Here is a 14,139-nt window from a genome sequence, read left to right as displayed (position 1 = left end):
CTGCACCACACTTCACTGCACTTTACTCCCCTGTTGTTTTCTACTTTCTTCCTTTTCTTCCCCCTCCCCTCCTGAGTGTCTCAGAGCTACAATCTGCTATCAAGGGTCAGTCTTACAGTTTGTTTTTGTCCAATCCTTTCACTTCTCCAGATTTGACATATAAGTGAAACCATCCCACATTTATCTTTCTCCTTATGGCTTACTTTGCTTAGAATAATCCCTTCCAGTTCCATCCATGCTGCTGCAAATGGCCTTAGCTTATCTTTTTTGGCTGTCAAGTAATATTCCATTGTGTATATATATCACATCTTCTTGATCGACTCATTTGTTCTGAGACATTTTGGTTGTTTTCATATCTTGGCTATTATAGATAGTGCTGCTATAAACATAGTGCAAGTTTACTTTCAAATTAGTATTTTTAAGAAAAGCACTAAAATTTTAACTGCAATATAAAAAGATGTCTTATTTGTGGATAAGAGCAAATTTTTATATTTTATCTGTTTAATGGGCTGTTCTGTTTAATTCTATTGAATAATAGCCCTTCTAATATTGAACTATCTTTTAAATTCTAGTTAATAGTTATCTACATAATTTTCTATCTTAATAGTAATAGTTATTATATTACTATGAGTAATAAACCTATTGTATTACTATTTTATTAGTAATAATAAAAACTTACTAATAGTTTTATATTACTAATAGTAATAGAATAAAATAATGACAAAATATAATTTTAATAGAAACACATGAGTATGTGATGAAACTAATGATTAAAAATCTTGAATTCTGTCTTCATTTCTGCATTTCAATTATTTTAATGTAATTTTATATTTTCCTTCTTTATATTTTTCTCATATGCCAGTAAGCCAAGTACAACTAATTGCATCTAAAGGAAATGGTGAAAAGCCACTTACCATGGACGAAATAGAGAACTTTAGTCTCACCGTTAATCCATTAAGTGACAGACTTTCCCTTTTAAGTACCAGCAGTGAAACAATTCCAATGGTTGTATCTGATTTTGATCTTCCAGACCAACAGATAGAAATACTTCAGAGTTCTGACTCTGGATGTTCACAGTCCTCTGCTGGGGACAATTTGAGTTATGAAGTTGATCCTGAAAATTTAAATGCCCCAGAGGATTCTCAAATGCCTAATGCAAGTTCCCCAGATGATGATGTTCAACAAGTAGTGTTTGACCTGATATGTAAAGTTGTAAGTGGCCTCGAAGCAGAATCGGCATCAGTTACCTCTCAGTTAGAAATCGAAGCGATGCCTCCAAAGCACAGTGAAGTAGATCCAAGCAAGGAGGTGATTAAAAGTGAAGATCAGTCCACTCTGCAGAGTCAGAGTGTATTGCTGAGTAACGAAAGTACACAGTTTCTGACTGTGTCTGCGGAGGGAAGCCATGAGAGCATTGCAAATGGAATCTCCAGAAATAGCTCCTCACCTTGTATTTCTGGAACCACACAGACTCTCCATGACTCTTCTGTTGCTTCCACAGAAACCAAATCAAGACAGAGAAGTCACAGTAGTATTCAGTTCAGCTTCAAAGAAAAATTATCAGAAAAAGTTTCAGAGAAAGAAACAATTGTTAAGGAGTCAGGTAAACAACCAGGAGCAAAGCCTAAAGTAAAACTTGCCAGAAGAAAGGATGATGACAAGAAAAAAACTTCAAATGAAAAACTCAAACAAACCAGTGTATTTTTTAGTGATGGTCTGGATTTAGAGAACTGGTATAGCTGTGGAGAAGGAGAAATTTCTGAAATTGAGAGTGACATGGGATCTCCAGGATCACGAAAATCTCCCAATTTCAATATACATCCTCTCTATCAGCATGTACTACTGTATCTCCAGTTGTATGACTCATCAAGAACTCTTTATGCTTTTTCTGCCATCAAAGCCATCTTGAAAACTAACCCTATTGCCTTTGTAAATGCCATTTCAACCACTAGTGTAAATAATGCATATACCCCTCAGTTGTCTCTGCTTCAGAATCTGTTGGCCAGACATCGAATTTCTGTCATGGGCAAAGACTTTTATAGTCACATTCCAGTAGACTCAAATCATAACTTCCGGAGTTCTATGTACATAGAAATCCTTATTTCCCTCTGCTTATATTACATGCGCAGCCATTACCCAACTCATGTCAAAGTCACTACACAGGATTTAATAGGCAATCGAAACATGCAAATGATGAGCATAGAAATTTTAACACTCCTCTTTACTGAGCTGGCAAAAGTAATTGAAAGCTCAGCAAAGGGTTTTCCTAGTTTTATCTCTGATATGTTATCTAAGTGCAAAGTTCAGAAAGTAATTCTGCACTGTTTGCTGTCATCTATCTTTAGTGCACAGAAATGGCATAGTGAAAAATTGGCAGGTAAGAATATGATTGCTGTGGAAGAAGGTTTCTCAGAGGACAGCCTTATCAATTTCTCAGAGGATGAATTTGACAATGGTAGCACACTCCAGTCACAACTTCTTAAAGTGCTTCAGAGGCTCATTGTTCTAGAACACCGGGTAATGACTATCCCTGAAGAGAATGAAACAGGTTTTGATTTTGTTGTATCTGATTTGGAACACATCAATCCCCATCAGCCCATGACCTCTCTCCAGTATTTGCATGCTCAGCCGATCACATGTCAAGGCATGTTCCTCTGTGCAGTGATAAGAGCTTTACATCAACATTGTGCTTGCAAGATGCACCCACAATGGATTGGTTTAATTACATCTACTCTGCCTTACATGGGAAAAGTTTTGCAGAGAGTGGTTGTTTCTGTGACACTACAGCTTTGCAAAAATTTAGATAACCTGATTCAGCAGTACAAATATGAAACAGGATTGTCTGATAGTAGGTAAGTGTTAATTTAACTTTGTTACTGACAAATGTTAAATATATGACAGCATAATTGCCTAGAAAGTCACAATTTAAGACAAGTTTGTCGGTAGGTTACAAATGGTATGTTCACAAAAAGAAGATTCAGCTTGAGAAAAAAGACCAATAAAAGAATCATGAATGAAAAAATGAAGGAATATTTAAAAAGGCTATTCTCCTAGGAACTGAAATTAATTTTGTTGCTCTTACTGACTGGGCTGTAAAAGTAATAGCTAGGTAAAGGGTTTCCCTAGATTTATCTGCTGTGTTACCTAACTGCAAATTAATTTCATACTAAAAGTTGGTTAATATTACAAATAATTTTTTCCCATCTGTTTTCATTGTTTTGGATTTTCATGGTTTGGTTTCATGTTAAATTTCATCTGTATTCCCAGGCCATGTTCAAAATTAGCCATTTACTTGTTAGTAAACTAATGTGTGGTTTATTTTCTTATAAGTTATTACAGTATGTAAAATGAAACTGCCTGTATCATTTAATTTTGATGTGACTACTATTTTGTAGTTGTTAGACATTTACTGACGATAGAAATAGAAATTTTTAAACAAAAAGAACTAAATTACTTTAAAGTTCTTATAATGTTATTTATTTTGTAGGTTAGGATATAAAAGCTACTAATTTATTATTTTAATCATTTATTAATGTCATATTGTGCCTAGCACATGCAGGGCATTTACTGTCAATAAAGCTTCAACTTTTCTTTGCAGAACTTATATTCAAATTAATACACTTAATTTCAGGCCTCTTTGGATGGCATCAATTATTCCACCAGATATGATTCTTACTCTTTTGGAAGGAATCACAGCCATTATCCATTACTGTTTGTTGGATCCTACTACCCAGTATCACCAAGTAAGATTGCAGAAATATATTACTCCTTTTTAAAGATTGTGGGTTCTAAAAAGTCCCTATATGTAAACCTCAGTAAGTAATGATATTTTTTTCCCCTTGACTTTAATAGCTTTTGGTTAATGTAGACCAGAAACACTTGTTTGAAGCCCGCAGTGGGATTCTCTCAATCCTTCATATGATCATGTCCTCTGTGACACTGCTTTGGAGCATACTACATCAGGCTGATTCTTCAGAAAAGATGACTCTTGCTGCATCTGCATCTGTTACCACCATTAATCTTGGAGCCACAAAGGTTAGACAGTTCACACTTCATCTGTGGACCTTAAGAGTCTCTTCAAGCACTTTTCCAAAGATTGTATTCAGTATTTGTGAATAATTCGAATTGTATTTGTAGCACTATGTGAATTGAGCAATTAATTATCACATTATGATATGACATCACAAAATGCACTTAAAGTATATACCATACAATGATTTTTTTTAAAGTAAGTTTATAAAGTTGTGAAACTATTACCACAGTTTCATTTTCCAACATGTCTATCACTGCAGAAAGATTCCTGGTACCCATTTGCATTCATTCCCTGTTCCCATCCCTAACCCCAATCAGCCACTAATCTCTCTTTTCTTCATATAGAGATTTGTTTTTTCTCAGCATTTCATATAAATGGAAGCATAAATTATTTGGTCCTTTTTATCTATTTTTTTATATGTAACATAGGGTTTTTGAGATTCCTACAATTTTTTTAAAAGATTTATTTATTTATTTGTTTGTTTGTTTGTACCTACAAGCACTGGGTACAGTCAGATGCGCGGGAGGGTGAGAGAATTCACCAGAGCCAGAGCAGGAAGAGGGACCGAAGTACACTGCTGAGGGGAGCAGCGGGTGGCAGGAGAGGTCTGCGTGCCATGCGGGACCCTCCTCCGGTGGCCGGGGAGCAGCCGGGGATGGAACCGGCGCTGCAGAGGCTGCGGGCAGCTTCACAACCCAGTGCTCAACCGCTGCGCCAGCGGGAGGCCCAAGATCCCTACATTTTTTAAGGACATTTTAAGATGCTGTTTGAGCCTTTCTGGAAAAGTTTAGCAATATTTACAGAGAGCTAGTATTGTGGCTATGAAGAATTCTTAGTGGATGGGAAATTTCTTAAAAGTTTAGTGAGGCAAAGAGATTTTAGTGCTTAAAAGTTCAGTGTTACATAACTGAACAAATACTGTATTTCCAATTTTGTAAAAAAAAATTTATTTGCAGAAAAAGGAAGATCATGAATGATAATCTAGGGATGATGGGGTAAATAGTTGATTTGAAAATATTTATCTTCCTTATTCTCAAAAGTATTTTCCAAATTTTCTCCTTTATATTTCGAGGGAAATTATATGAATAGTGTATGATAGCATGTTACGCTGTGTCAGTTATGAAATGGACATCTCTCAGTTTCTTACTCATAGACCTGTCTTCCTAGACTTCCTAAATTATGGGCACACACATGGATTTGAGTGATGGGGAAAGTTGGAAAACATTAGAAAAATTTGTCTAAGTACTGATTTTATATTAATCTATACTTTGTTATTTAGTTTCACTTAAATATGAAATGCCATCCTACCTCCTTTTAAAAAATCTGCATAAAAAGTAATTATATAAGTAATTATAAAAGTAATTTTTTATAATTATAAAAGTAATTATAATTTCATATATTGTGTTTTTCTTTTACCGTAATAGTGAACAGACTTTTGCATTGACTGTCAGTTGTTATAACTTTAAGTTTTTTTCTTTTACAATTAAAATGACCAAATGTGTATCTCTTAACATTACTAAAGTTTCCTTTCCTATTAGATAGTAAAACATATAGTGCTATATATTCTTTCAAGAAAAACTAAAAGTGCAATTTAGTTATTAATGCTTTCATAGTTTTTGATTCACTTGTCATTTTCTTAAATTTAGAACTTGAGACAGCAGATCCTTGAGTTACTGGGTCCCATTTCGATGAATCATGGTGTTCATTTTATGGCTGCCATTGCATTTGTATGGAATGAAAGGAGACAGAACAAATCCACCACCAGGACCAAGGTATGTATTTAACCATTTGGTGCCTTTTGATTCTTCATTCTGCAAGCATTTGGTGAGTGCATGCTAATCTCTTCACTAGTTGTAGTGGGACCGGGATGGTGTAGGGTGTAGGAAAATAACACTTTGTCTACTGGTTTAGATAATGACTGGCTGTCTAAATTAATTGAGTAAGTGTAAAAGGTATTTTATGTGAAAAAGAAATTGACATTGAAACGGCTGCCATATTTTAAATAGGAAAGGTGAAAATATAGTATAGTATATTTTTTAAATGCTAGTCATTCAGGGTACAAAGTAAGGATGTGGAGAGTGCATTTTTGACTAGTTTTTTAATACATAATAGCTGGTTTTGGCTAGATTACATGAGTATTTTGTTGCTTTGTAAGTATGAAAGCTCAAAAAAGAATTCTGTATTGGAAATAGCGACTCATTCAGATAGGGAGGCTGTCAAATTTACTTTGGCATAATGATATTTGATTCATTTAAGTTAAAGTTTCTGAGATATCTGTGCTGATTTCACATTACATATATGTTGACCTTTCTAAAGTAATAAAAATATGCATAAAAGGCAAATAGTAAGCATGACATTTTGCATATGAAAGTTCAGAAATAATATTTATTAGACATAATTGAAATCCTGGACTGTTGAAATGCAATCCAGGATATAAGATTTAACATGGCATATTGAATACATGAATTTTTCTCTGTACTTTTTCTGAAAATGTGAGTAAAAAATTTTAAGCATAAACCTACAATGACAGAAATTGGGGAGAGGTGACTAAGAAAAATAAGAAGTGTCAACAAAATTTTAAAAGGTGCATACATTCCTGGTGTGTCACTGATGAGTTGAGTAGAGAAAGCCGATTTCTAAGTGCCTGCAATGGAGTAACCAGTTCCCACTGTAAAACCACAGATGGTCTCTGCAAGTAGGAGTTTCAGGGACATTAAAGGCAAAGGGAGGGGATGATGTTGAAGTCTGGAGAAGTGATTAAAAGTGTATATAAGGAACAGTTAAAACTTCCACATCCCATTTCCCTTTCCAACCTAAGCAGCCACTTAATTCTCTTCCCCTATGCCACAGTCATGTTTACTCTGTGGAGAGTTTGTCAAGAGAGGCTCTGGCCCCAAGGACGAAAGACTCACACAGATAGAATTAGCAGTTAGACTTTATGCTGACAACAGGAGCAGCCAGGATGTCTGAAAGCTGGGAATCAGCTTTCAGCAAGATGGCAGAAAGCTTTATGTCCCTCAGGTAAGTTTTGAGAATTCCACTAGGAAAATGACCAGGAAAAATCTATAGCTACTAAAGTTTTTGAGACCCTTCACAAAAAAAAAAAAAACAAAACAAAACTGAACTACTATTAATTACCACGCAGAGAGATGCACCGCTTTATTAGTCTTGCACAAGAATGCTTACCTTCCCATCATTCTTTAATTTTTTTTTTTTTAATTCAGAAAACATTAGTTTACAACACTGTAAATGTTTAAGGGGCATCAGTTCACACCTCTTTTAATGTATATTACCACACCAAACCCTCCACCAAAACACCAGTAATCTTCCATTATAATTTTTTCCTCAAAGTCAGTAATAGAGTTAAAAGCACAAACTTTTTTAAATTAGATTGCTTAGGTTCAAGTTCTAACTTTTGCCGTCTTCACTCACTACCTATTTGATCTCAGGGTAGAAATACTACTTCATGAGATGTGACAATCAGAAGAATATATATATATATATTATAATATATATGGCACTTAGAGCAATGACTGTCACCTTAATAAGCACTCGTAAATATTTATTATTATTTCTCAAATATAAATATGAATAGAGGGCCAAAGATTACCAGTCACAAGGAAAAACTCTTAATATGATAAAGACCAAAACAACTAGATTTAAAAAAAAAAGTCAAAAGAAACAATGCTGGTAATAGAAGAAACTATAAGTAATACCTTCAGTAGGTAAAACCTTTTTGCATTCATGAAATAAGAAGGGAAGATTATAAGAAAGATCATTGTAAATGTTACATTTTTTGGCTATAAAAATGTTTAAAGCATAAACCAAAAAAAATAAATAAATTAGAATATGAGTTAGAAGAGACTGGGTAAGAATATAAATTAGGGATATGAAAAGTAGGGGGGAAGGAGATGAGAAAATTGGTGGTAATACTGGAGGCTCAATATCTTTTTGTAAAAAGATAAATATGAGGGGAGAAAAATATCCAAAAAATTCCCCAGAAATAAATGAAGTGAGTTTCCACAGGCACTATGAAAAGAGATCTACACAAAATCAATATATAATTTCAGACCACTGGAGCTAGAGATCTGAATATCTTCTGAAGAGAGGATACTGATCCTATTCAAATGGAATAGTGACAAGATTTGTCAATCTTATTTTGTTACAGGAAACATTGGAAATTGTTGTGGGAAAGTTAGTTTTAACCTATAGTTCTATACCAGCCAAACTGTCACTGACGGTGTTTTGAACTTCGCATTTTTCACCCTCTCTCAGCTACTGTCCAGCAAGAATAACTAAGAAGGAAAAATACATGGTATTCACGAAATAGGGGTTCACACACAGAAAAAAAGGCAGGGTAATCTCTCTAGTCTGGTGGTCACAGGCAAAATATCAGGCTAATTCTATACACCATACCTAGAGTACTAACCTAGAAAGACATCTAACAGTTGTCTCATGGAAAAAAAAAAATGAAGTGGAGGAAGAAAAGGTAGATGATTAATTACTTGATGTATAGGAATATTTGATTAGAGAAAATTTACATTTCTTGGAGCATTTGGAATGACTTTGTGATAGAGAAAAGCAAGCAAACCAAAAAAAAAAAAAAAAGCATTTATTAACTTCAAGAAAAACAAAATTTGTACAAGAAAAGAAATGCAATAATAGGATAATAGCAAAACCATAAAGAGTCATGTGAACACTAGATGTTGCTTTAAATAAAAATATGATTTAACTGTTGGGATGATGTATAAAAAAGTTTAAGAAATGGCCTATATCAAAAAGAGTGGATACTACATGCGTTGGGGAGGTATGGGGGAAAAAGGAAAGGAGCTTTCATATGCTGTTTCTAGAAATGTAAACTGATGTACTTGCTCTCTTTGGAAAATGGTATGGCGATTCCTTAAAAAACTAAAACTAGAAATAATATATGATCCATCCAGTCCCTGGGTATATATCCTAAGAATGTGAAAAGCACCAATTTGAAAAAATATATGCACCCTTTGGTTCCCCTAAGTTCATAGCCATATTGTCCACTGTAGTCAAGACATGGAAATTATGTAAATGCTCCACAGAATAGTGAATAAAGACTTGTGGTATAAGCACTCAGTGGAATGCTACTCAGCTATCAAGGAAGATGAAACTGTGCCTTTTACAACAACATGGATGGAACTTGACATGATTTTGCTAAGTGAAATAATTCATAAGGTGAAATTACCGGGTAGTTTCTCTCATATTTGGAATATAACCAAAGCAAGCAAACTAATAAAACACAATGAAAATAACTTTAGATTCTGTGAAAATGTAATAGTACCAGAAGTGGGGTGGAAACAAAGGGTAGAGGGAGTCAGTGTAATAGTAAGAATGGCACTAGAACTCTAGTGGTAGTGTGAAATTAAGATTATAAGTAAACTTCACACAGGTGTGAGGCTGTACTCTTAAAATTTATATAGCATTGTAAACCAATGGTAAATCAATAAAACTATTTCTTAAAGTGTAAGAGAAGTAAATTGTCTTCTAAAGTAGGAAGTTAGTAGATAATATCTGAAATTTTTAAAAATAATGAAATAGGAAAATAATAACTATTATTCAGACATAATTGAAAAGAGCTAGGAGTTGACTATGATTGCTTTGGGCATAAGAAGGATAGGGCCTGAGTTTTTGATGATGTGTATGCATTATATTGATAAAAAATACATATTTTACCTAGAGTAGTCAAGGAAATTGAATAGAAACATCCTTTATATTAAGAAGACACTGTAAAATATTCTCTTAATTCTAGTTTCTTAAAAGACTAATGTGTTGTGGGGAGAAGATCATGGTGAGACTGAAGGTGGTAGGTGAAAGAATTCACCAGAGTAGAGATCAGAACAGGTGGATTTATTAGAGACAGGACAAGTCTGTGCATGAAGGAGGATCTGAGGCTCTCTTTTATACTCTCTTTGCAGGCTTTCTGGCTTGGGATGCCAGTTGCACCAGTTATTTGCTGGGATGTCTGGTCTCTGGTACTGTCCTTTGACACAGAAACATGTTATGGCCTCTGCTTCTGCATTCCCAGAGCTGGGCTGGTTTTTCTGGTCACAGTGGTCCGTTTTATGGCCTTGTCCCAAGGAAGCCTGTCTATTCCTTTATCTATTCCAGCCTACCAAACCTGCCTTCTGGGTCAGGATTGGGGTCTTAGTTTATACCCTTATTCAACTGTACCCCGACATTATGTACACACATACTTACGTAAATACAATGATTTGTTATCCAGGTCATTCCTGCAGCCAGTGAAGAACAGCTTTTACTTGTAGAACTGGTGCGCTCAATCAGTGTCATGAGAGCAGAAACTGTTATACAAACTGTGAAAGAAGTTTTAAAGCAGCCCCCAGCAATAGCCAAGGATAAGGTAAATAGTGCTTTTCTTTGCTTGTTTAAAGGAACAACTCGGTAAATGTCAGTGGACATCAGTATAATTTTCTTGTCTATTATAAATTTCCAAGGATTTTTTTAATTCATATTACACCCAACACCATCTTTTAATCAAAAATGGTATTTTAGGCAAATTAGAACAAACTACACTAATTTAACAGACATGTTGTAAAATAGATTTAAATACACATTTCTTAAAAAAATCTCAACCTAATTCTGATAGAACCAACCAAACATAAGCTGCTTAAAATAAAAATCCTTTGGATACTTATAGAGTAAATGAATCATTTAAAAGTAAATGAGTAGAAAATCAACTTTTGATACATGTGGGGAGGGAGGGAGGGAATTGGGAATCTTTCATCTCCTTCCATCCAGTTTTCAAAACTCTTAAATAGCTCTTGATAAGTGTTTTTTTATTTGTTTTTTAAATAACTTAAGAGAATTGCTTGGTTTTTATGGCAAACTAGTATTTTATTTTGTTTTCTTTTAATTTTCTTAAATGAAAATTGTTGGTAAAAATAGAGTAATTGCAACAAAGAAATAGCAAAGGCAGCATTCTTCACTGTAAAATTGATTTCTTTTGTTTATAGAAGCATCTTTCTTTGGAAGTCTGCATGCTTCAGTTTTTCTATGCTTATATTCAAAGGTAAGATAACTTATGTGGATCTCTCTTTACTGCATTAGCAATATATAAAATTTAGTAAATACAGAAGAAAAGCACCTGAATTCTTTCAAGAAGTTGGTGTTATCTCCCTAAAACTAAAAGAGCAAATGCTATAACCAGAGAAACATTGCTTGTGAATATACTTATATAAGTTCTTAGGTAGCTAGCCATAAAATTCCTACAAGACTTAAGTGCAAAACTAAACCTAAAGACCTCAGTGTTGCAGATGCACTAGATGTCAAAACAGTGACAAAGTCATTTCAAAACTCAAGTCAGCTAACTTCCATGAAAGTTGAAATTTGTTCACCAAACAATGCTGTTGCCACTGAGTCTATTATTATTTTGATATAGGTAATGCATAGTAATCGAATCTGATTTCTTTTTTTACATTAGGAATGATGTAAAAGTAGCTGCTGATGATGATTATTATACTATTCCAGTTTTGTATTTAACAAAAATTAGTTGGTTTGAGTTTTGATAAACATCTTACTTGTGGACCTGAATCATAATTGTCTTTTACAGGGCAGTTCTTGTTTAATACCAAACATGGCAACAATTTGTGATCTATGGCAGACATTTTTAAAGCTGGATTATGTACTGTACTTAAACTGATTGTAGTTAAAGTAAAAACTGCCTAAGCTCTAAACTTAGACACATAGAAGTGTTAGAGGTTATGGTTTGACTGAACCAGGATATAATCTTAATTTCTTTAGAGGTAAGAAATTGATGTTCACGATAGATTGAAATAGAGCCTCATGCATGAAGGGGGGAAGGCTAATATATGTGTGAATCATAATTATCTTGCAGAATTCCTGTGCCCAATTTAGTGGATAGCTGGGCATCACTGTTGATACTTCTGAAAGATTCAATACAACTGAGTCTTCCAGCCCCAGGCCAGTTCCTTATACTTGGGTAAGCAAATTCTCTTAAATGTTATTTTGAGTAAAATAATAACGTTCATTGTCCTATTTGCTGAATAGCAGATGTTTTGAGTAAACCTCTTTACCTTCTCATAGGATTCTCAGTGTATGAAATTAGCAGGAGTTCTGTAAGAAAAACAGGGAAGAGATTAGCAAGGAAACAACGTATGTTTATACATACATAAAATGTAAATGTCCTGAATGAATGTGTTACATCAGTAGTTACTTAGTTTGTAGAGAGTGTGGAATTGAAAGGGGACAGGTAAAGAGAATGGCTGAAGGGAAACTTCATACAGGAGACTATACTTTGAGTTCAGGGTCTTGAACATAAACAAGCTTGGAAAAGTCACTTTCTCTCTGTCTTAAGTCTCCTGATCTATGTTAATGATTTATATGATTTGACAAAGTTCAGTCATCACTCTGAGCACCATGATGTGATGGCCAGTGGTGTTTGGTTTGTTTTTTTGTTTGTTTTGTTATTCACCATTATACTTGGTTCATAATCGATCCGATCCCCAGTAAATACTTGCTCAGTGAATGGAGGTGGTAGCAATAGAAAACTTTTGTGGATACAGGACGAGGAAGGGTATACTGGGGCAAGGTGCACTGTCTGGTTTGGTTAGAGAGTATGGCACAGGCTCTAGAAGGTGGGTGGATGTAAACGGAGATGGGAGCTAGATGGAGATGGATTTTTGCACTTTAGTTTAAGGAATTTCATCATAGGGAAGGGGAGTGTGATTGCAGATTTTGAGAATGGACCATGACTGGCAAGTTAGTAGTAGGGTGAATTCAGAAGTTAAGATGTGAGAGAAAATGTGATTTGGTAAGAAAGACCCTAGGATTTTAAGTGTGTAGTTAACATCAAAGACTAAAGTTACTCTCTGCCTAAGTTCAAATCACAGCTCCTTTACTTAGTAGTGTGGTATTGAGTCAGTGTGGTATTATTGAGTAGTGTGGTATTCAGTCTTCATCTGAAATAGGAACCATAATAGCACCTATCTTATAAAGTTAGGAAGATTCAATGAGTTAATATTTTATAAAAATTCTTTAGTGCTAGGCCAATAGTGTTATATATGTGGAAAGAGAAGACTGAGAGAAGGGGCTCCTTGATCTTGCCAGATCTCAGAGATTTCAGAGGTGGGCAGAAAATGGCAGTAAAAGAAATAAGGATATATTCTAAGATTTTGCCATTCCAAGGATGAACTTTCAACCAGCAGCAATGCAATACCATGGGAACTTGTTAGGAATATAGAATCTTAGCCTCCACCCCAGACCACCTGAATCAGAATATCCATTTTTAACAAGGTCACCAAGTGATTTGAGTTCACACTAAATTGAAAAATTCTACTTAAGATCTAAAGGAGAAAGGAATGACAAACTTTCCCCCAAACTTTTTACATTACGTAATCTCAGACATTCTGGTATCTTTAAAAACCAGTGACAGTAAACACATTACCACTGAATGGAGACAAATTCAACCAAGTGTAAAGAACTTTGACTTTTTAGTCATTTTATAGCTCTAATGGTGATTTCATGTCAGTAGATATGTGATTCTGTATACACAGATTTTGGTTCTGCCCTCATTCTTAAAGAAACTAGCCATTCTGATTTGGCAGTGGCAGTGGTCTAGAAATTTTTGAAGTAGAACAAAGGGAAGGTGAGTGTTCTTCAGTAAGATGGCCTCAAGTTTTCTGGTAAATGTGGATATGTAGTTTCCTGCCAGGAAGCAAAGGAAGTGGAAGAAGCGTAGTAGGAGTTGAGGCAAGGCTAGCAACCTGTAATGACTGAGTAACACTAAGTTTCCAGTCCAGCAAAAGTGTAAAGAGATCCTGCTCGAGAACTTCAGGGATTGTTGTGATCCTTGAACCCTACTAGAAAATTATATAAATCAAAGAGCTAAAGGAGTTTTAGACACTGAAGTTTAATGAAAAGAGCAGTCAATTCAATGTCTGCAAATCCTGAATCAAAGACTAAGCTAACTATTTTGAGGGGGAAAAGAAGATAGTGTGTATTTTTAGTGCTGATAGAGAAATGTAAATACTAGAAATCACACAACAGTCTCATGAATTTCTGATTCTTAGTTGCAACCCTCTATGTCCCTCCATAATCCT

General features: G+C 34.7%; 1 protein-coding gene across 5 annotated transcripts in view; it reads left to right on the top strand.

Annotated features, from left to right (window-relative positions):
* Positions 1-14,139, top strand: part of DOP1A (DOP1 leucine zipper like protein A) — a gene marked incomplete at both ends in the record, with an annotated part of 61,086 nt that overhangs the window by 32,852 nt on the left and 14,095 nt on the right. For 4 of the 5 annotated variants that reach the window (XM_084257396.1, XM_084257394.1, XM_084257397.1 and 1 more), the window contains 7 exons: positions 863-2,852; positions 3,632-3,743; positions 3,853-4,035; positions 5,680-5,805; positions 10,287-10,421; positions 11,035-11,090; positions 11,916-12,020. In XM_084257396.1, coding sequence (XP_084113522.1) covers positions 863-2,852; positions 3,632-3,743; positions 3,853-4,035; positions 5,680-5,805; positions 10,287-10,421; positions 11,035-11,090; positions 11,916-12,020 — 2,707 coding nt within the window. The remainder of the gene's footprint in view (positions 1-862; positions 2,853-3,631; positions 3,744-3,852; positions 4,036-5,679; positions 5,806-10,286; positions 10,422-11,034; positions 11,091-11,915; positions 12,021-14,139) is intronic. The other variant, XM_084257398.1, reaches the window with a different exon arrangement.

This window comes from Talpa europaea (genome assembly GCF_964194135.1).
Source record: "Talpa europaea genome assembly, chromosome: 2".
NCBI classification, from domain to species: domain Eukaryota; kingdom Metazoa; phylum Chordata; class Mammalia; order Eulipotyphla; family Talpidae; genus Talpa; species Talpa europaea.
Note: the sequence above shows the minus strand (reverse complement) of the source record. Positions and strands in the feature narration are given on the sequence as shown.